At 61.4% G+C, this 21,342-nt stretch overlaps 1 protein-coding gene across 1 annotated transcript; it reads left to right on the top strand.

The window, feature by feature from the left end:
• The first annotated feature begins 712 nt into the window (after nucleotides 1-712).
• On the top strand, nucleotides 713-21,297 carry PCSK9 (proprotein convertase subtilisin/kexin type 9). Its single transcript, XM_004438631.2, is given in 15 exon segments — nucleotides 713-1,014; nucleotides 3,872-4,063; nucleotides 5,843-5,966; nucleotides 10,507-10,652; nucleotides 10,874-11,015; nucleotides 13,538-13,734; nucleotides 14,887-15,070; nucleotides 15,610-15,711; nucleotides 15,714-15,791; nucleotides 16,078-16,150; nucleotides 16,152-16,203; nucleotides 17,005-17,182; nucleotides 18,870-19,028; nucleotides 19,031-19,050; nucleotides 20,578-21,297. Coding segments are annotated over 15 exon segments (2,061 nt in total). The 5' UTR covers nucleotides 713-819; the 3' UTR covers nucleotides 20,797-21,297.
• Nucleotides 21,298-21,342: the final 45 nt, after the last annotated feature.

Genomic DNA, 21,342 nt, shown 5'->3' with positions numbered 1-21,342 from the left:
CATGCGGTGTCTTCCAGGAAAGGCTAGTTGGTGAGGTCGGTGTGCCGAGTGCATATGGGGCAGAGGCCGGAGAGATCGGGGCTGAGTTTACAAGGATGCCTCGCGGGCGCCGGCGGGAAGAACTCGGGGGTGCAGAAGGGGGTTAGTGAGGAGTCCGCAGTCACCAGCCGCGGCGAGGAGGAGGGCCCGGATGGGGTGGTTTAACCCGGTTCGGGGCGGAGGCGAGAGGGGTGGCTGGCCAGTGACAAGGCAGACCCCAGAAACACTGACGAGGTGGGCTCAACCGAGCTCGGAGTCTGGCACCACACGCGAGGCTCGGGGTGAGGGGCGGAGAGAAGGCGCTTCCGGAGCGCGGGGCCGCCTTGCAGCCCAATTAGGATTTGGGATTGTTTTATCCTCCCTCTGAGCGAGGCCGAAACCTGATCCTTCAGTCCGGGGGGGCCCCGTTAATGTTTCATCAGGTAGGATCGTCCGATGGGGCTCGGGTGGCGTGATCTCCACGGCCCGGGCGTCGTGCCCCCACATCCCAAAAGGTTTCCCCCGGGGCGTGGAGACGCGCGCGGCTGCAGGGGGCGCAGCGCCGCTCAGCCGGGGTCCGACCCAGGAGGAAGGAGCCAGGCAGTGAGACCGCCCGGGGCCAGGACGCGTGGCCGCAGAGGGCAGCCCCCGGCCCGGAGCCCCGCGACCCTTCGCGTGCGAGTCCCTGCCGCGTCCCGAGCTCCCGTGAACGCACGGTGCCCCCGACCGCAGGGCACAAGGCGTGGACTGCGCGCCAACCCCGGGTTGCCCCGCCAGGACGCACACCTCTCTTCTCCGGCAATGGGCACGGGCGTCTCCGGGCAGTGGTGGCCGCCGCTGCTGCTGCTGCTGTTCCTGGGCCCCGCGGGCGCCCGCGCGCAGGAGGACGACGACGGCGACTACGAGGAGCTGGTGCTTGCCTTCCGGTCCGAGGAGGACGGCCCGGCCGAAGCGGCCCAGCCTGTGGCCACCGCCACCTTCCACCGCTGCGCCAAGGTGCGGGCGCCGGGGCAGGAGGCGGGGGCGAACACGCCGCGGGGACCCGTGCGGTTGCCGTCTCTTCTCCAGCCTCAGTTTCCCCCGTCTAAGGGAGAGCCGAGAGAAGGTGTCCGAGGGCCCTCTGCTCGCCCGGCGACGGGCTTGGCGCGGATCTTGGGGACTGCAGGCGCCGGTGGAGGGGGTCGAGGGGTCGGGGACGGCGGCTCTGAGGGGGTGCGCTGGGGCGCGCGGCCGCGCTGTGCCGCGGGGAGGTGCGCGTGGGTGGGAGACCCGGGGGCGCGAGACAGCGCGAGCAGAGCGCTCCCAGGACCGCCTGCGGATTTCAGAAGTCTGCACCACCGTGGCTCCCGCGGATAAAGGCGGTGATGCCTGGAAAGCGCTTGGCACAGCACCGGGAACGGAGGGGACACGCTTGCTGTTATTATGCGTCCTGACGTGGTACGGGGAATCTGGGCGGTGGAGGGTGTGTGGAGGGAAGAGTGTGTGGGGGTGGGGATGGGAGTCTTGGAGAGACGGCACTGTCGAGACAGGGGTGGAGTGGGGGAGACGGCAAAAGATAGGGGTGGGGGGCAATTTCTTCAAATATGAGCAGAACTCATATTCTAGTACTGCAACTTTTTCAGCTGAAAAAAACAAAACGAAAGGGGAAGAGGCTGAGTTATTCTCGAGGCCCGCTGGGGCACTTGGGGCTCGGGCCGACGAGGGTCGCTGGTGCTCCTCTGGCTGGCGCGCCTGGTCCCCGGACCCGGAGGCTGAGCCCCAGGCCACAGCCCGGCGCGGGTGGGCCGAGCGAGTTTCCCGGAGATCGAGGCCGGTTCCCGGCCCCAGGGCTGCGCGAGCTCCTGCCCAGGGCCGGGGATCGTGGTTCCCTCCGCTGACAACCTTCCCGGGGCTCTGCCGAGGGCCGCCTGGCCGGGCTTGGGGTCCGAGCTGGGGCTGAATCCTGGCTCAGGCCCTCGCTCTGCCGCGTGGGGCCGTTAACCGGCCGGAGAGGGAGGGACCGCCGGTCCTCAGCCCGCCTCCCACGGGGCAGTGACGATTACTCTGTCAAAGCGCCCTCTTCCTGGTTCCCGAGCCTTTCACCTTCCAGAGAGATGTGGCTGGGTTGTGGCAAGGATAAGAAAGGGCATTTCAAGTCACCACTGCCCCAAAATAACTGTTGTAGAAGTCGTGAGTACCCGCTCCTGAGAGGTGAGGAAGGGGAGGAGGGACCACCACCTAAGCCAGCGCTTGACTGTATTTCTCAGCTGGTGAAGTTTGGAACAGGAACCTCCAGAAGTTCATGTAGTCGTTCATTCAACGGATATTTTGTGGGAATTGAATTTAGAATGAAAATATTTTCAGCAGGCAGAGAAGGATTTTAGACCAATCCTTTCATTTTACTCATGAGAAACTGAGGCCCAGAGAGAGGGGTTCGCTCCCTTGGTGCATTAGAAGGAGGCTTCCCGGAGAACTCTCCTTCCACTGCGCAGAGTGCCCTCTCAATTTGTTAGATTTTCATTTAGCGGAGGGCATTTTAGATGGGCCTTTGAAGCCTAAATAGGAGTTTAACAAATGAAGGTGGCAGGGGAATTTTATTCTAGAGAAGGGGGTAGCATGAATAAAAGCACAGAGCTTGGAAGACCAGAGGTAGAGAATAGGGAGCACATGTCCACAGTCGCTTATCCGCCTTCTGAAATGTAAAATGTTCCAAAAACCAAAAGGTTTTTTGTAGTTTAGTTGGTGGTAACCTGACCTGAACTGACATGAGGTTATTTATAATTTACTCCACCTTTGTGAATATTCATATTCGTATATTCTGCTGCATAGATTACAGGATGCTGCTCCAGACTTCTCTAAGCACTTTGATTGCCCATTACTACCTTTCTAAAATCCAAGTAAATGATGAATCATGAAAGCCATTTGGCCCTAAGACTTTGGATAAAGGTTGTGGACTCTCTTCTACTGTGGCTGGAGTCCGAGGTGCACGTGTAGAGATGACGCTGCCGAGGTAGAGGCTGCAGGGACCAAGGAGGGGCATGGAGTTTGGACTCTATCTGCCAGGCTGTGGGGAGCTAGCGAGGGTTCTGGAGCAGGCGTCTCTGTTTGAGAGCAGTAGGAGAGAGAAGCGCTACGAGCAAACAGTCTGCTCCTATAGACGGCGGCCTTGAGTCTCCTCTCCCGTTTGAGAAGGCTGCCCTTGCTCACTCCACTGTCCCTTCAGTTTGCATTTGCCGAGCCCAAGCCTGGGTGCTTTACACGGCCGCCTCTCTCAGCCCTCCCAGCAGGCCTGTGCCATCGGTGTTACGGTCCCCACAATACAGAGGAGATATCTGAGGCTCAGAGAGGTTGGGTCACTTGCCCATGGCCACACAGCCAGTAACTATTAGAGTTGGGATTCAGGTCCACGTTTTTTGGACTGCCTCCAGAAGGGTCATGGAGGCACTAGAATAGGGAGGAAGTGATTTATTCTGATTAGGGCCCAGGGGAGGGAGGTGTAACTAGGAAGGCCTCCGGGAGGGGGTGGCATTTGGGCAGGGCCTCCAGGTGTGGACAGGCCTGGGCCGGGCCCACAGAGAGCTAGTGCAGGGGCAGAGGAGCGCCTGTTGTGGAGTGTAGCCCGCGGGCCCCGTTTCTTCCTGACTGCCACATTCGAAAGTGATGTATGGACTATGTAATACCAATAATTGGCCTATATGTGGGGCTTTCGTTCGTCTTTTAGTCCTAATTTGGTAACTTCTCTGTATAGTTTCTATGCTCTGTCGTGTTTCTTTTGCTGTAGTTCTGATTTGTGAGTAGCGATGAGTGAAGTTCATGTGTATTACTATTACTATTTTTGAATGTCATCACATGGCTCCTCCTTGCGCGGGGCCAGGATGCTTGGAGGCTGCCGGGCACCTACGTGGTGGTGCTGAAGGACGAGACCCACTGCTCGCAGCCGGAGCGCACCGCCCGCCGCCTGCAGGCCCGGGCCGCCCGCCGGGGCTACCTCACTAAGATCCTGCACATTTTCCACGACCTCTTCCCTGGCTTCCTGGTGAAGATGAGCGGCGACCTGCTGGACCTGGTGAGCCACCTTGCTGGGCATGGCACTTCCTGAAAGGGCTGGGCCCTGGCAGACATACCAGGGACTGTCCTTAGTGTGCCCATGGGTGAAAATCGGGTGACACCAAACATTTATGGAGCACTTACTGAGTACCAAGCGTAGTGACTCCTGGCTTTATGTACAGAATGCCCTTTAAGCCTAGCCATACCCCAATGGTATGTTCATCTTCATTTGAAAGATGAAGAGACTGAGGTTCAGAAGGGACCGCAGAGCTAGCTAGGCGCAGAGCCGGGATTAAACCTTGTGGTCTGCCTGTTAGCTGTCTTTGTGCTGATGCACCTGCTGCCTGTGGGAACCCTACAGGGACAAGGCCCTGAGACATTAGTGGAGCCTGAGGCATTTTACAACGCATGACTCAAGGGTCCAAAATTCCTTTGAAGTTGACGCTATTCAGTATAAAGATCCTCCTGTAGGACAGGGAGTCTCCTCTCCCTCCAGCTTGGCCCCCATGTCACCCCTTTGGCAGAGGGGCAGAGAGGGGCCTGGGTCGCTGAGGACTTCCAGCCTTCCCTCTCCTGTCCCTGGTCCTCGTGCCTCAGATGTAAATCTTTTTTTTTTTTTTTTTGAGGAAGATCAGCCCTGAGCTAACATTCATGCTAATCCTCCTCTTTTTGCTGAGGAAGACGGGCTCTGAGCTAACATCTATCGCCAATCCTCCTCCTTTTCTTTTTTTTTCCCCCCAAAGCCCCAGTATATGTCATAGTTGCACATCCTTCTAGTTGCTGCATGTGGGACGCGGCCTCAGCATGGCCGGAGAAGCGGTGCGTCGGTGCGCGCCCAGGATCCGAACCCAGGCCGCCAGTAGCGGAGCGCGCGCGCTCTTAACCGCTAAGCCACGGGGCCGGCCCCAGATGCAAATCTTAAATGCCTTCCTTGGTTTGGCCTCTGCCCCCTTCGCCCAACCCACCTCCGTCCGTGTTCTCCTAACTGGATGAGGACACACGGCTCCCGTTGTCACGCTGATCCTCCACTGGGCCAGCTGCTGCACGGCTCCCTGCAGACACCGAGGCCCGGAGTGGGACAGGGTCTCGCCCGAGGTCACACGACATGCGGGTGGCAGAGCCAGCGTTTGGACCCAGGCCTCCTTGCTCCACCGCACCACTGCCGCCTGGTGAAATTCAGTCCTCCACACAGGGCACACACAGTCGCTTTGTGCCACGTCCTGTGGGGCGGTGACATGGATGGGACAGGGTCCCTGCTCTCAGGGTCCCTTAGTCTATTGGGAGTGACAGGCAAGTAAATGCCTTCAACCAGCCTTCTCAACACACAGTAAGCACCTACTGTGTGCTGCAGATCCGAGGATGAGCCAGCCCCAGCCCTCGCCCTTGAGCTCATAGTTCTGAAGGAGAGCCTGAGAGGTGACGTGCTGAGCACAGTGGGGCAGGAACGAACATGATAACGAACGGTTATCATGATTTGCGCCTGGAGTCTGGGTCCAGCCTGCCCAGGGCCTTGGCACTGCCTGGCTCCCCAGATGACACGTCAAATTCAGGACTCTTCCTAAAAGGAACCCTCTGTGCCGTGCGGCATTGGGCTTGGCTGCTGAGGTGTTGGAGCGCCGTGCTCCCCAGCCTGGCGGGGGAGTGAGGCAACCCCGGTACCAGGAGGGAACCTGGAGGGGGCGGGTGCTGGGTGTGACTGGAGTCAGGTTTGATCGGGTGGGGCAAGGGCTGTGGTTGTGTTTGCTGTCGGCCAAATGGCGCTTGAAGCAGAGGCCCCTGGCCTCTCTGGCCTCTGCAGGCCCTGAGGTTGCCCCACGTGGAGTACATCGAGGAGGACTCCTTCGTCTTCGCCCAGAGCGTCCCGTGGAACCTGGAGCGGATCACACCTGCGCGGCACCGGGAGGATGAGTGCCGCCCCCCCAGTAAGGCCCCAGCTGCCCCTGCCCCCTCCACTCAAGCTGAGTCCACCTGGCGCCCTCTCCTCCCTGCCGGCCGTGCTCACCGCTCAGGGGCCTCAGAGCTCAGCGGACTCCGCTGACCCCTTTTCTGTCCCATTCCTCCTACAGTCCCCTTCCTGTTGCTCCAGGTAGAATGCAGGAGTCTCTCCCTAAATGGCCGCTCTTCCACGTTCTTTTTTTTTTTTTTTTGGTGAGGAAGATCAGCCCTGAGCTAACATCCGTGCTAATCCTCCTCTTTTTGCTGAGGAAGACCGGCTCTGAGCTAACATCTATTGCCAATCCTCCTCCTTTTTTTTTTTTTCCCCAAAGCCCCAGTAGATAGTTGTAGGTCATAGTTGCACATCCTCCTAGTTGCTGTACGTGGGACACGGCCTCAGCATGGCCGGAGAAGCGGTGCGTCGGTGTGCGCCCGGGATCCGAACCCAGGCCGCCAGCAGCGGAGCACGCGCACTTAACCGCTAAGCCACAGGGCCGGCCCTCTTCCACGTTCTAAAAGTCTGGAATCACTGTGTCAGTGGGCCACGCTCCCTCCCGAGGCTCAGGGGGAGAATCCGTCCTTGTCCCTTCCAGCTTCTGGTGACCAGAGGGTCCGTTGGCTGTGTCTGCATCCCTCCCATCTCTGCCTCCCTCTTCACGTGGCCTTCTCTCTGTGTGTGTCTCTCCTCTTCTGTCTCTTATGAGGACACTTGTCACTGGATTTATGGCCCCCCTGGATAATCCAGGGTGATCTCATCTGGAGATCCTTAACTTAATCACATCTGCAAAGACTTTTTTCCCAAAGAAGGTCACAGTCACAGGTCCTGGAGGTTAGAATGTGGACACACCTTCTGGGGTCCACTGCACTCTCCCAGGCCAGAAGCAGACATTGCGCCCTCTCCTCCCCCACTGGGATGCCCATGGATTGCCTTCCTCCTCCCGTGCTCCCAGTGGTCGTGGGCAGTGGCCGGAATGGAAAGCAGGAGTGTGGAGCCCATCTGGAGTCGCAGAAGGGCCCGGCTGGACGAGGAGCTGTTGGCCTGGGGTGGGGCAGAGCTCAGCAGGTAGTGGCGAGTGGGCTTGCCAGGCCAGGAGCAGGCCTTTCCTTCACGAGGAAGCCACATGGCACAGGGCGGACAGGCACAGGCTCTGGGGCTGACTGCCACACTCAAACCCAGAGTTCAGCACTCAAGCTATGTGACCTCGGATAAGTCACTGACTCTCTCTGAACCTTGGTTCCTCTGCGGAAGGGAGGTGATGATAGTTCCTCCCTCGGGGGCTGTTTGAGGGTCATGCTCTCTGGCATGGCAGGCTTTCACCTGCGTCTGGGGTATATTGAGAGTGCCGGCATGTCGGCCTTCTCCTGTCTCTTCCTGCATTCCACAAGTTCTCGAGCAGCCGCTGTGCTCCAGGCACGCTGCTGGGTGCTGGGGATACCAAGATGGATAAGATGGACTTGGCTCTCCTCCCACAGAGCATCTAGTTGTGGAGAAGTTGATCTGTTACTTAAACAGCCACTCGACACTAATCAGTTCCCGCGGGGGTAGGAGCTGTGAGGAGGTCCAGGCAGCGGCGGGCGTGTGTCAGAGCAGACCCACTGACTGCTGAGGGGTCTGGGAAGGCTTCCTGGAAGAAGTGACTTTCAAGCCAAGACCTGCAGCGAGGATCTTAGCCACACAAAGGGGAGGGTGTCCACGCAGAGGGATGAACCTGGACAGAAGCCCTGGGGCAGGAGGGAATGCGGCTGATGAGGAAGGGGCGAGAAGGCCGTGGCCAGGGGCCACGGGTTGGCGAGACTGGCGGGGCCTGGGCCTTGCTGCAGTCTGAGCTTCTCAGGCACATCAGGGCCTGCCTGGTGAGAAGGAGCGAGCTCCTCGCTCTAGAGGTATGCAAGCAGGACTGGGCATCCACCTGCCAGAGGCCACAGAGCTTCCTGCACCAGGCCAGAGGCTGGATGAGGCCATTCCAAGGTCCTCTTGCCCCTGAGAGTGATAGCTCCTCTTGAGGCCACTTTCCCCCTCTGTGACACAGGACAGCCATAGTCCCCACCTCACATTGGGGCTGTGAGGATAGAGCGATGGCTTCTAGGAAGGGCCCAACAGGCACTGTGTCCCGTCCAAGCTGGGCCCCTGCCCTTCCTGGCTTCTCACTGGAAGCCCCAGGATCCTGCAGGTGCCTCTGGCTCGTGCTTTGCTCAAGCTGCGGAGGGCGTGGTGGGGGCTGTGGTGGGCTCCGTGCCGGGAGCCTCTCATCTGGCAGCATCTCACCAGGAGCTGCCCCTCTGCCAGGACCACCTGCCCGTCGGCCCTGCTCAGAGCCCCCGTCCCTGTGCCGCGGGTCGGGGCGAGCTGGAAGGAACAGCTCTTCTCCAGTCTGTGAGGAGGGCGACAGCTGCCTCCCGGAGCCCGGAACCTCCCCTGGGGCCACACCCCAGGCCCTTGCCAAGCTCAGCTCGCGGGTGACCTCACACTGGTCACTTCACCTCGCAGCGGCCCAGTGACAGCTCCTGGAGCAGACGGTGGTCCTGGGCATGAGTGGGCTGAGGAAGGACCCTCGCCTGGGTTGACGCAACAGCCCCCTCAGCCTTCTCCTCACCCGCCGCGAGCAGCACGGGCTGAAGCTTGCCCAGCACGCTCTCCGGGATGTGCGTCCTGTGGAGGTTAACATCTACGGGCAGAGACAGCCCTTTTATTCCCCCGGGCTATCTGTGATGCACCATCTCTCCCGCCAGCCTGGGAGCTCTGAGGGCAGACACCGGGCTGCCTGAGCATCTGTGTCCCCAGCAGCCAGCCCGGCCATGGCTTACGGTCCTGCACCATCTGGCTGCTGCCCACCTCGCCGGCCTCATCCCGTGTCTGCCTCCTTGACCTTCCACAGCCCAGCTCAGTATCTCGTGGTTCCTCTAGGGTGGCCAGCGCCCTCTGGCCTCCAGATGTCCTCAGGTCTGAGCTCAGAGCCCTCTTCGCCCCACCTCTCCCCAGCGTGGCACCTGGCACCTGATAGGTGCCCAGTGATGAATGAAAACTACCAGCACGCTCGGGAAGGGAGCTGAGGTGCCGCAAGCAGCCCGACTCGTCCTGCATCCTGGGAGGGGCTGCAGACCGCTGGGCGGACACTCAGCTGGATGCAGAAGTAAGCAGAATGCTCACGGGTCCTGACCAGCGGAGGTTCCTGCCGAGACTGGAGGCCGTGGGGCCGGGTGGGCAGTGTGCGCACAAGCCATGGGCCGGGGCTGACAGCGGAGGCCAAGCCCAGCTCTGGCTCTTCACCTAAGAAGTGACATGGTGTGGAGAGAAGACGCTGGACAGGGGGCTGACCTGGCCTGACCTCAGAGCTGCCACTGAACTGCTCTGTAGTGGGCTGAATGGTGGCCCCCAAAGACATGTCCACTCAGAACCTGCACATGTGACCTTATTTGGTAAAAAGATCCTTGCAGATGTAATTAAGGATCCTGAGATGAGATCATCCTAGATTACCCAGTGGGTTCTAACCCCAATGACAAGTGTCCTTATAAGAGAAAGGCAGGGGGAGATCTGAGGCACGCGGAGGGGAAGGCGAGGTGAAGATGAGGCAGAGATGGGAGTGATGCAGTCACAAGTCAGGGAAGCTGGCAGCCACCAGAAGAAGCTGGAGGAGGGAAGGAAGGATCCTTCCCTCGAGCACTGGGGGGAGTGTGGTCCTGCCGGCACCTTGCTTTAGGACTTCAGGCCTCTGGAACTGTGAGAATCAGTTTCTGCTGTTTTAAGCTGCTGAGTTGGTGGTGGTTAGTTAGGGCGGCCTCAGGAAAGTGATACACGCTCGGGCCTCCGCCTCCTCCTCCTCCTCCTCTGTCCTGAGGTGAGAATATGGACGTTTCTGAGGTTTTCTGCAGCAGCCACAGAGGTGCTGCTCAGAGAGGAGTGACTGACAGCCCCCAGGGCCCGCTTCTCCTGGCTTTCTCCGGGGCTGTAACTCATGTCGGTTGGAAACAGCCACTGGGAGCTGTCCTGGCACCTGGTGGAGAAGGCGTGGACTGGGAGCCAGGAGCCCAGACTCGGGCGCCCTCTCCCCGCCTCAGTGTCCCCTCTGTGAAAGCAGCTGGCCCGCTCAGAGGGCCAGACAGCCCTGCTGTGCTCCTTTTAGAGAAGTTGTTATTCTTCAGATCCTGTTGTGTCTCCCTTTCAGGCTCAGGGAGCTGTGAAAATTTAGAAATAGGGGCTTGGCTGATTTCATACCATTATTACTATTATTGTTTGAATGTTCATATTGTTTCATATTAATATTCGTATTATGGAGCCAGACTGCTTGGTTCTCTTCTGGGTTCCACCATTGCCAGTGGGGTGACCTCGGACAGTTCCTTACCCTCTCTATGCCCCACTGTCCTGTCTGTAAGACAAGGATATAAAGGTACGTCCTTCGAGAGGATTTTTTGAAGGTTGAATGAGTTAATATATTTAAGGTGCTTGGAGCAGCGCCTGGTTCGAGGCAGACAGTTTATATGTGTTAATGATGATGTTACCCCCATTTGTTCTCTCCTCTCCACAAGCAGCGCCCTGGAAGGATGGAGCCGGCCTGGTGAAGGTGTGTCTCCTAGACACCAGCATCCACAGCAGCCACCGGGAAATCGAGGGCAGGGTCACAGTCACCGACTTTGAGAATGTGCCCGAGGAGGACGGGACACGCTTCCACAGACAGGTGAGCACATCCCTCAGGCAGGGGGGCTGCCCCATCGCTCACCCCCAACCTGGGGGTGGGGTGGTGACCGCCACCCCCCAGGCTGTCCTGCTGTCCTGGCCTCCCCAGCCATCACTGGCCCTTCTCTGCCATCAGTTGTGAGGTGGGGACGCCCCTCCAGCCCCTTGCAGTTATGTTACTGGGTGGTGGGCTCTCACACGGGCCTTGTGTTGGTCGAGCAGGCAAACAAGTGTGACAGCCACGGCACCCACCTGGCGGGCGTGGTCAGCGGCCGGGACGCTGGCGTGGCCAAGGGCGCCAGCCTGCGCACCCTGCGCGTGCTCAACTGCCAGGGGAAGGGCACGGTGAGCAGCACCCTCGCAGGTGAGTGACGGCTCCAGGTGCCGGGCTCTGTGTCGGGCCTGCGTGGGAGGCGGCTTCAGCCCAGAGAGAGGCAGAGGCAGCCTCTGTCCCAGAGCCACCGAGTCCCAGAGTGCCAGAGGGGCAGGGCTCCCAGAGGACATCAATGTAGGTGGAGAAACCGAGGCCCACACCGGGGCAGGGGTTCAGCCAGGTGGGTCGTGCGGCTTTGCCCCTGGGTCACTGGTCTTTCTACAGTGTCACACTGCTCCTCTTTTCACATACTCTAAACTAGTATGTCTTCCGTCACGTTATTTTAGATTCTGATGGGCCCTTGCAGAGAATGATAAGCAAACTTTCTCCACCTTCTGCTTGCTCACCTCTAACCCTAGGGGACCCCCTCTTTTCCGTGACTGATTGGGCCCTGAAGGTCACTCCGGCCAGGTGGACTTGGTGGAGGAACTGGCAGAGACTTTTCCAGACTCTTGCAGGTTTCTCCATCCAGTCTACCGGGTGGGCCTCTGGCGAGGTCCAGCGGAGAGCCAGGACCTTGGAGGCCGTGGACAGAGGAGAGGGCAGGAGCTCTCCCTCACTGAGTCCCTCCTGTGGCCAGACCTCGAGTGAAGGACTTTGTACACCACACCCTGAGGCCGGCATTGTGATAGCTGTGAAACAGTTGATGAAACCAGCCCAGAGAGGGGAAGTGACTTGCTCAGGGTCACACAGCTAGAGCTGGTGACCTCACTGGGAAAGGTGCTGGTGCTAAGCTTGACCTCCACCGCAAGCCCCCAGGCCCGGGGGTCCGACGCGAGCTCCTGGGCCGCAGAGGCAGCCGCGGGCCTGACTGAAGGGCTGAGAAGGCCAGGCGCCCGCCTGGTGCTGGGGAGCTCTGCCCTGATTCTTTCCTGTTCAGAGCACGGGTTCTGATCAGTTTTAAAGGCGAGAATCAATCCCCCCGCCCCATCAGGCGACCCCTGTCCCACCTCCTTATTGACCGACCTCCGCTCAGCAGGCCAGCTCCCAAAGGTCAGAGTGCGGAGGAGGGGAGGCCTGCGCGTGCCCCGAGAGGCCTTCCCCAGGCCGGGCGCCCTGGCCTCGGGGTGGCTTCCTGGGAAGCTCAGGTGCCGCTTTGAGGCCCTCATCATTGCGTCAAAAGCACTAGCACGTAACCTGGTGCTCAACGAACAGGAGCTGTTGCTTTCATCCTCATGGCCAGTGACCTCTGTGAGCAGATGATGAGGTAAAGCGTGTCAAGTGTGGGCACGGAAATATGTATACAGCAGGTGCTTAATAAATGGCCGCTGTAATTGTGGTTGTCATTCTTCACTTCCACTCCCAGGTGTCTCCTAGGAGGAGTGTGGCTGTGGGACCCCAACTCCCACCTCTGCCATCCACAGCCCAGGGGATGTCCCAGAGGCCCAGATCCAGAAGGTTCTGAGAGGTCAGCCAGCCATACCCCCATCTGACAGCGCAGAGCAGGAGCTGGAGCCTGGGAGGAGAAGCCCGTGAGGGACAGAGCCAGTGTCAGAATCCAGGCCTCCACCCGGCCGAGTTCACGGCTGCACACTCGGCTCTGAGACGAGGAGCAGAATCAGCCTCGGTCAGAGGAAGGACACCCTCAGGGGTGCAGGCTTATCGAGCCCCCAGCACCAGGGCGGGGAATCTTTAATCCTTGTGACAACCCCGGACCAGTTGTCTCGTTTCACAGAGAGGTGGGGGTCACCCAGCTGTGCATGGGCAGTCAGGACTCGGGGTTCATGTGGGGCCGAAGCTCTGAGTCAGGCAGGTGGGCCTCTGTGCAAAGAGGATTGTGAGGGTCAGCGAACGGGCACAGGAGGCCCTTCTTGTTCCTCTGAAGACCGTTCTTATCCTCTCAGTGTTCTGGAAAGGAATAATAATAGTGCTATTGTGAGGAGCCTATACGTGTAAGTTCCTATATTCGGGCACTTAGCAAGATCCTGGCATATGGCCGTTCTCGGGAGCGGCCGGTTGTATCAGTGCTGCTGTTGTTAACACACTTCCCATGTGTGTTAGTCAGGGTTCTCCAGAGAAACAGAACCAAGGAGAGGTGTGTGTGTGTGTGTGTGTGTGTGTGTGTGTGTGTACGTGTATATACACATACATAGTGAGAGATTTATTTTAAGGCATTGGCCCACATGATTGTGGGGGCTGCTGAAATCTGCAGGGCAGGCTGACAGGCTAGAAACTCTGGCAGGAGTTGATGTGACAGTCTTGGGTCTGAAGGCGGTCTGGACACAGAATTCCTTCCTCCTCAGTCTTTTCTCTTAAGGCCTTCAACTGATTGGATGAGGCCCACACCCATTCTGGAGGGTGATCTGCTTTACTTAAAGTCTCCTGACTTAAATGTTTATCACATCTATAAAATACCTTCACAGCAACAGTTAGGCTGTGTGTGGCCAAACATCCAGGCACTGTAGCCTAGCCAAATTGACACATAAAATTAACCCTCACGCCATGCCTCAAGAGAGGGGCCGGGGGAAGGGGAGCATGACTCCCCAGGGGTGACCTAAGCTTTATCCTCTCAGGTCTGGAGTTTATTCGCAAAAGCCAGCTGGCCCAGCCTGCGGGGCGGTTGGTGGTGCTGCTGCCCTTGGCGGGTGGGTACAGCCGGGCCCTCAACGCGGCCTGCCAGCGCCTGGCGAGGACCGGGGCAGTGCTGGTGGCCGCTGCCGGCAACTTCTGGGACGATGCCTGCCTCTACTCCCCAGCCTCGGCTCCCGAGGTGGGTGCTGATGCCGCCGCCCCCAGAATGGAGGGGAAGGCAGGCTGGTGGGCCCCCTGTGAGCCCTGTGTGGTGTGTGCGGTCCTGGAGGCTGAAGGGCCCGGCTTTGGAGGGAGTTGTCAGAGACCCCGGGGCAGGGGAGGGCCTGGAACCCCCACCGTCCTCGTCTGTGCACCACCGTCCTCAACTCTCCCCTCCCCCCATGCCCTGGCCACTGTCCCTCTGAAAGTCTCCTGAATCCCCCCGCCCCTTCTCCCCATCCACGTGACCTCAGTCCTCAGTGCTGCTGTTCCCTGGGTTGACCTCTCTCCCCTGTCCCTCTACTCCTTCTCCCAGGACCCCCGGTAAGGCCCAGGGGCTTGGCCTACAACTCACACCTGCCCACATCACTCTCCTGCCCAGTACCCTCGGGGCCTCCCCACTGTCCAGCCCCGCCCCCCATAAGCCCCCTGATCAGGTCCTGCATGACTGGCCCCAGCCCGACACCTGAGCGAGGCTGATGAGATTTGGAGGCGCTGAGGGCCCAGAGTGGCTCACTGCGTGCCCAGCCGTTGGTGCGTCCCAGGCAGTGGGGCTGTGAACCTTGAGACTAAACCTGTGCCCTGGAGGGACTGACAGCCTGGTGGAGCTGTGCCCGTCCATTCTTCAAACCAACATGCGGGGCACCCACTGGGGGTTGGGCAGTCTGGGCACTGGGGGTACCAGGGGAAGGAATCCCACCCTGCTTCAAGGGCTTCCCAGGCTGGGGGTGTGTTGGGGGCAGGGAGGGCACAGATGTGAGCCCCGCGGTGATAACCTTCCCTGGCTGCCAAATGTAAAGCTGTGTGAAGCAGACAGAACCCAGCGTGTCCTCCCCCCCTCGGCTGCTCTCTTCTCCACAGCACTGACAACCACCCGATGCTCTGAATAGTCCACCGTTTCTTTCTTTATTGTCTGTCTCCGTACTAGAATGGTGCCTGGCGTATGTATGGTAGGGACAGAGGGCAGTACCAGGGCCAGGTGGGTGGCCTGGTGGAGTCAGATTTCCCTCAGGAGGGGGTATTTGAATGGGACTCAAACAGGTAGATAGGAGTTAGCCGGCTCAGCTGGCAAGGTCTCAGTCTGTCCCTATGGACCCTCCTCTATCTGCCATCCACCCCCTCACCTCTCCAGGTCATCACGGTTGGGGCCACCAATGCCCAGGACCAGCCAGCGACCCTGGGGGTCCTGGGGACCAACTTTGGCCGCTGCGTGGACCTCTTTGCCCCAGGGGATGACATCATTGGTGCCTCCAGTGACTGCAGCACCTGCTTCACATCCCAGAGCGGGACGTCGCAGGCCGCTGCCCACGTGGCTGGTGAGTTGTCGCCCCGTTGCCTCAGCCAGCGTGATTCTCACAGCCCCTTTTGGCGGCAGGGTCTGCACCAGGACCCCATGTGCCAGGCTCTCTGCTGAGCATGGGGGACCAAAGGCAAGTCAGAATGATGGTGCCCTCCAGGACCCTCAGTCTGATGGGGAGGCGGGTGCACACACAGAAGGAACACAGAGTAGGCAGGGCTGTGTCGAAGGGAACCCAGAGGAGGCACTTGGCCAGCCTGTAGGTCAGGGAGGCCTTCCTGGAGGAGGGACATTTGATGTGGGGTTTGGTGGAGGAATGGGAGTTTACCTAGCAACTACCAAGGCCCAGAGGTGTGACAGCAGGATGTAAGATGGTCTTACTGTTTGGCCCTCGCTTGGCCTGGGATCGCAGGTGGTTTAACTTCTGGAACAATAGCGTGGTGTGTCCGTGCACGTGCACCTGTGTGTGGGTGTGTGTGCATGTGGACCAGGAGAGGAGTCCCAGGTCGGGAGGAGGGCCAGGCCACCACCATCTCTCACTGCCCGCCCCACCGCCAGGCATCGTGGCCATGATGCTGACCACCGAGCCGGAGCTCACCCTGGCCGAGCTGAGGCAGAGGCTGATCCGTTTCTCTGCCAAAGGCGTCATCAACGAGGCCTGGTTCCTGAGGGACAGCGCGTGCTCACCCCCAACCTGGTGGCCACACTGCCCCCCAGCACCCGAGGAGCAGGTCAGCAAGATGGCAGGGTGGGCGGAGTCCAGCCTGGGTGGGGGAGGTTCCTGGAGGTCCGCATGGCCTTGGCAGTCGGCCCCTCCCTTGTCAGTGGGAGGATTCTACCTCCACCTTCTCGAGACGGGGAGAGCAGGGTCTGAAAGGGCTCTGCGAGGCTTTTAGAACATGTTCAAATGGAAAAAATGGATCGCGTTCTTTTAACCCCCCTCCCACACCACGAGCAAAGACGCGAGTCCTCTGTGAGCAGAGCCCCGACGGGAGCTCCCCTCCCGCAGCCCCCTCACCCCGGGGCCTTGTTGCAGGACAGCGTGGTCGGCGCACTCGGGGCCCACGCGCAGGGCCAGGGCCGCGGCCCGCTGCGCCGAGGAGCTGCTGCAGCTTCTCCGGGAGCGGGCGCCGCCGGGGCGAGCGCATCGAGGTGACCTGCACTCCCGCCGGCTGCGAGTGTCCGCGCATGACGGGGCGGGGGGGGCTGCTCCCAGGCCCAGGCCAGCCCGAGCCCTCCGCCACCCCGCAAGCCTCGGTCCTCTGACCCCGCAAGCCTAAAGGGTTGGGCTGGCGCGGGGCGGGGGCACCTCTCACGTCCCGCGGTTGGGGGCTGCTGCAGGGAGCCGCGCTGGGGTCCCCGGGACACTGCAGGACGGCCGGTCCCAGTGCCCGCCGGGGCGGGAGGGGGAGGCAGCGTGTGTGCCAGGGGCGCGCTGCCTCTGGACCCCGTGGTCCCCAGGGCCCTTCTCACTCAGATCTCTCGTGTCTGGCAGTTGAGAAATCTCAAACCAGCAAAAGAGGAGAACTGACGCTGAGGCCCCAGGGCGTGGCCCAGATGCCGTCTGGCCGCGGCGGGGTGGTGGCAGGGCAGGGCGGGGCGGGCGGGCGGCGTGTCCGCCCGGAGACGGCGTCGGGAGCGCGCAGGCCTGCTCAGGGAGGCCGAGCGGAGGGGCTGAGCGGGCGGGGTCCCTGCGCGGAGCCTCGGGTTTCTCCGCATCCGCATCGTGAAGCCCCCCGCCCCGGGCGTCCAGAAGCACGTTAGGACGTGCAGAGCTGCCCGTCTCCAGAGCGTCTGCCCTGGGCAGCAGTGAGCCCCTTGTCCCCAGGAGGGGCTGCCTGGCCCCTGGCGGGGGCACTGGAGGGGGTTTGTGCCTGAGTGGGTCCCTTCGCCCCCACCCTGGGTTGTGAAGCCCTCTCTGAAGCAGGTCCCCTTTCTGTCTTTGGCCCTCAGAGCCGAGGGGGCAGGCGGGTCTGCCTGGCCCACAACGCGTTTGGGGGTGAGGGCGTCTACGCAGTGGCCGGGTGCTGCCTGCTGCCCCGAGCCAACTGCAGCGTCCACACAGCTCCGCCAGCCCGGGCCGCTGTGGAGACCCACGCCCGCTGCCGCCCGCAGGGCCACGTCCTCACAGGTAGGAGGCCGGGCCCGCGCCACTGGCCCCACGCTGGAGCCCGACTGCCCCGACGCCCTGTGACCCAGCAGGCGCGCTGTCCTCTCAGCCTCAGCTTCCTCCTCCCTGAGAGGAGGAGGGAGGACCTGCCTTGTTGGGTGGCCATGAAATGGGTCAGGCCCAGAGCACCAGGCCTGGAGCCTCGCGGGCAGCCCGACAGGCAGTGCAGTGCGGGAGAGGCGGTTCAGGGGGCAGCTCAGAGGCCTGACCTGAAAGTGCAGCTGACCTTGGTTTAATCCTGGCTCTGCCAGTCAACAGCCGTGTGACCCAGGTAAATTGACCTCTCTGTGCCTCAGGTTCCTCAGCAGTAAAATGGGGATGATGGGTGCTAAGCACCCGGCGTGGTGCTGGGACAGTGTAAATGCCGACTGTTGTGATCATCATCTCACTCATTGCTTTAAAATCCACTCTCTGATGTAGGTAACTATAGATCGGCCACCTTGAGTCAAAAACATGCCCTGGGCAGGTAGCGCGGAGTCACAGGTGGGGACCTTGGGGGTCCAGGGAGGGGGCCCCTCAGGTTGGGGGAGGCTGAGCCGTCCTGCTTGGATGGAGCAGGGGATGTCCTGGGAGAGTCTGGGGAGACGGTGGACTAATTGGCCCAGGAGCTGCTTCTCCATTGAGTATGTACTGGGGAGCCACTGAAGGTTTAGGAGCAGGAGGGTGACGAGTTAGGACCTGGCTCTGGGAAGAGCAGACGGTGAGGCATGCAGGATGGATTTGCAGCAGAAAGACGAGCCCAGTCAGGTGGCTGGTGCCCTTGTCCAGGGACGACAGGGCCACATGCCGTGGCCATGCTCCGCACTGGGGCCTTGCTCGTGGGCAGTCCACGTGTTCCCATCGCTCTCCCTTTCGGGAGCGCCCGGCAGAGAAGCTCCAGGGCACGTGCCGGTCTGCAGTCCGGGGGCGCACACCTCACTGCCTGCGCGGCCCTCCCAGAAGAGGCCCATCTTACAGCGAAGGGCACCGCACCCCAGACACGCTGAGGGACTTCCCCAAGCCACACGATCAGGACACGGGGGACGCGAGGAACCGTGACCCCAGCACGTCCGCAGGCGTGCCCTGTGCCTGGCGCTGTGCTGGGCTTCCCGTGCACATGGCCGTTCCATCTGCACAGCCTCCCTGTGCACACGTGCTCTTTCTGTTTTACATATAGGGAAACTGAGGCTTGGTGTAGCTGAGGAACCACTCCCGGAGGTCTCGTAGCCAGGGTGCCTGACTCACAAGCCCATGGAGGGAGGCCCCGAGTGCCCCAGAGAGACGTCAAGCTCACCCCTGAACTTCTGCCTGGGTGGCTGGGTGGGGAGGGGTCTGGGGGAGTCCATCTCCTTGTCTAGCATCTCAGCCCTTGGAGCCCCTTTCAGTGCTCCGCATCTTTGGGTGGAGAGGAGACGATCTTTTCCTTGAGAAACTAAGGCTCAGAGAGGTTGAGTGGCTTTCCCAAGGTCACACAGCAGGTCAGCAGCAGAGTTGAGTTGAGAACCCAGGAGTCCTGTCACTCGGGCCAGCATCTCTTTCCTCCCTTGACTTGTTTTGGGATTCCCAGCTCTGGCTCAGACCCTAAAGGGATGGAGTCTGATGTGGGTGGGAGGAGAGGCAGAGGGTGTCCCAGCATTCCAGCATCTGAGCTGGCCCTCCCCTACCCCAGGCTGCAGCTCCCACTGGGAGGCGGAGAACCTAGGCATCTCCAGGCGGCCTGTGCCAAGGCCCCGAGGTCAGCCCGACCAGTGTGTGGGGCGCAAGGAGGCAAGTGTCCACGCGTCCTGCTGCCGCGCCCCGGGGCTGGAGTGCCAAGTCAGGGAGCACGGAACCCAGGCCCTGCAGAGCAGGTGAAGAGGGGCGTGGGGGCGGGACGGGGTGGCCTGTGTCTGTCCTGTGCAGCTTTTCCATGTCAGCGTTTGTGTCACCACCACAGCCTCACGCGTCTGGGGGTGGTCTGGGGGGCGGATGCCGTCGGCAGCTTTCACAGCTGCGTGGACAGCACGCGTGTGTCTGCGTGTGGCTGGGCCCGTGCGTGCTCTTGTCCAGGTCAGTGAGGCGCTCTCTGGGCGCCCTGCTCCCCCATGCGGAGAATATGCAGATATCACATAAAGCAAAGCACACACGCCTTTGTTGATTAACCCATTAACACCTGTGCTGGGAGGCTGCTCGGGGCCAGGGCCCCACTGGACTCTGGGGACACAGAGATGACAGTCCTGAGCCAGAGGAGGGGACGCCTGGGCTGAGTGCCGACGGCAGAGGAGCAGCTGGCGTGGCCGACAAGGCGGGAGAGGGCAGGGGAGAGGGCACGGCGCACACAGGCCTGGGCTCGAGGGCAGACCCCGTCAGCTGCTGCCCCCGTGAGTCTCCTTTGAAAAGCCACAGGGAGCCCCTAACAGGAGGCCCTGGGGGCGCTCGTCAGTGAACTCAGGAGAGGGTTTGAGAAGCCCGAGACTGGCGGTTGTGGTCTCGGGTGGTGCGTTTCTGGAGGGTGAGGATGTCTCGGGTGCACTTCCACAGCGCGTGTGGAGGGCTGCCGCCTTCCGGCCCCGTCGCAGGCATCTGGGACACAAACCCAACAAGCCCTTCTCTCCTGGAGCGCCCACTGGCGTGGGGAGAAGGACAGTACACAGACACACAATGTTACAGAGAACTTAGAAGATGCGGCAGAAAAAAACAGAGCAGGGGAGGGAGCGGCCGGTGCTCGGGAGGAGCCTCCCTGAGAAGGTGGAGGACATCCCAGGGAAGTGTTCCAGGCAGGGGGGGCAGCCAGGGCAAAGACCCTGAGGTGGGGGCGTGCCTGCAGGCACCGGGAGCAGACAGGAGGCCAGTGAGGTGGGAACCGAATGGGCGGGGGACCCAGAGAGGGGACAGGGCCAGATCAGGTGGGGCCTGAGGGCCACGGTGGGGACTTTGGGTTTTGCTCGAGTGAATGGGAGCCACGCAGGGTTCTGAGCCCGGGGGGCCATGATCTGACTTGGATTTGATCAGGCTCATTCTCGACACTGAGCTGAGAAGAGGCTGCAGGGGGCACGGGCAGAAGCAGGGAGACCAAAGGGCAGCTACGGTGACTGTCCCGGCCCAGGCCGTGGGGGCCCAGCCCAGGGGGCAGTAGGGGGCTCCTGGAAGCTGGAGGACGAGCCCACAGGTCTGACGGACTGGACGTGGGTGGGGGGAGGGGACGGTGATGCCCAGGTGTTTGCAGAGCTCCTGGACAGACTGCGTTGCACTGCCCGGAGCGGGAGGCTGTGGGGGCGGAGGGGTTGGGGGAAGAGGAGTCCGGTACAGGCGAGGTGGACATCGCTGGGCCCTCGAGGCTTGGGTCGTGGTGCCCCGTGCCATACGTGTGCTTTCTTCTTGTCCCTGGGCCCTGGCAGGTCGCCGTGGCCTGTGAGGAGGGCTGGACCCTGACCGGCTGTGGGGCCCTCCCTGGGGCCCTCCCCACCCTGGGGGCCTACGCGGTGGATGACACGTGGGTGGTGAGGAGCCAGGACGCCAGTGCCGGAGGCAGGACCAGGGAGGAGGCCGTGGCGGCCACTGCCATCTGCTGTAGGAGCCGGCCCTTGGGGGAGCAGGCCTCCCAGGAGTTCCAATGACAGCTCCCCGGACGCAGCCTGGGGACGGGGTCCGGGCCCGGGTGCTGTGGTCCCAGGCCTGGGCTGAGCTTTGAAATGGCTCCTCCTTTCCCCTCCTCAGCCTGGGCCCCAGGGGACAGAGGACACCTCTGCCTTCCTGGAGCTCTGGCGCTGGCACTCGGGGTGGAGGCCGCCCTGCCTGGGAGAGCCTGTTCCCTCAGCCTGGACCACGCCCTCCCCAGACCTGAGCTGGGGGGAGGCTGAGTGTAGCAGGGCTGCGGGTGCTGGGCAGCCCCCCTCACTGCAGGGCTGGGCCTGGCACTCTGCTGTTATCGTGGGTCAGGCCGTGCCCAGCTTCCTGCCAGCTGCTCCGGCGAGGCCAGCCCGTGGGCAGAATGGCCTTTTACTGAGCTCCCGCCACGCGTCAGGCAGGCAGTCCTCAGCCTCCACCAGGAGGCGGCAGTCCTCCCAGGGCTGGGCGAGGGGGCCCTAGAGGGTTGGCAGGGGCCAAATATCAGGCAGGGGAAGTGAGTGTGAAGGGTGGAGACAGCCCCTCACCTAATGCCC

Source organism: Ceratotherium simum, chromosome 22 (assembly GCF_057802395.1).
Source record: "Ceratotherium simum simum isolate JZ-2026a chromosome 22, ASM5780239v1, whole genome shotgun sequence".
Taxonomy (NCBI): Eukaryota; Metazoa; Chordata; class Mammalia; order Perissodactyla; family Rhinocerotidae; genus Ceratotherium; species Ceratotherium simum.
Note: the sequence above shows the minus strand (reverse complement) of the source record. Positions and strands in the feature narration are given on the sequence as shown.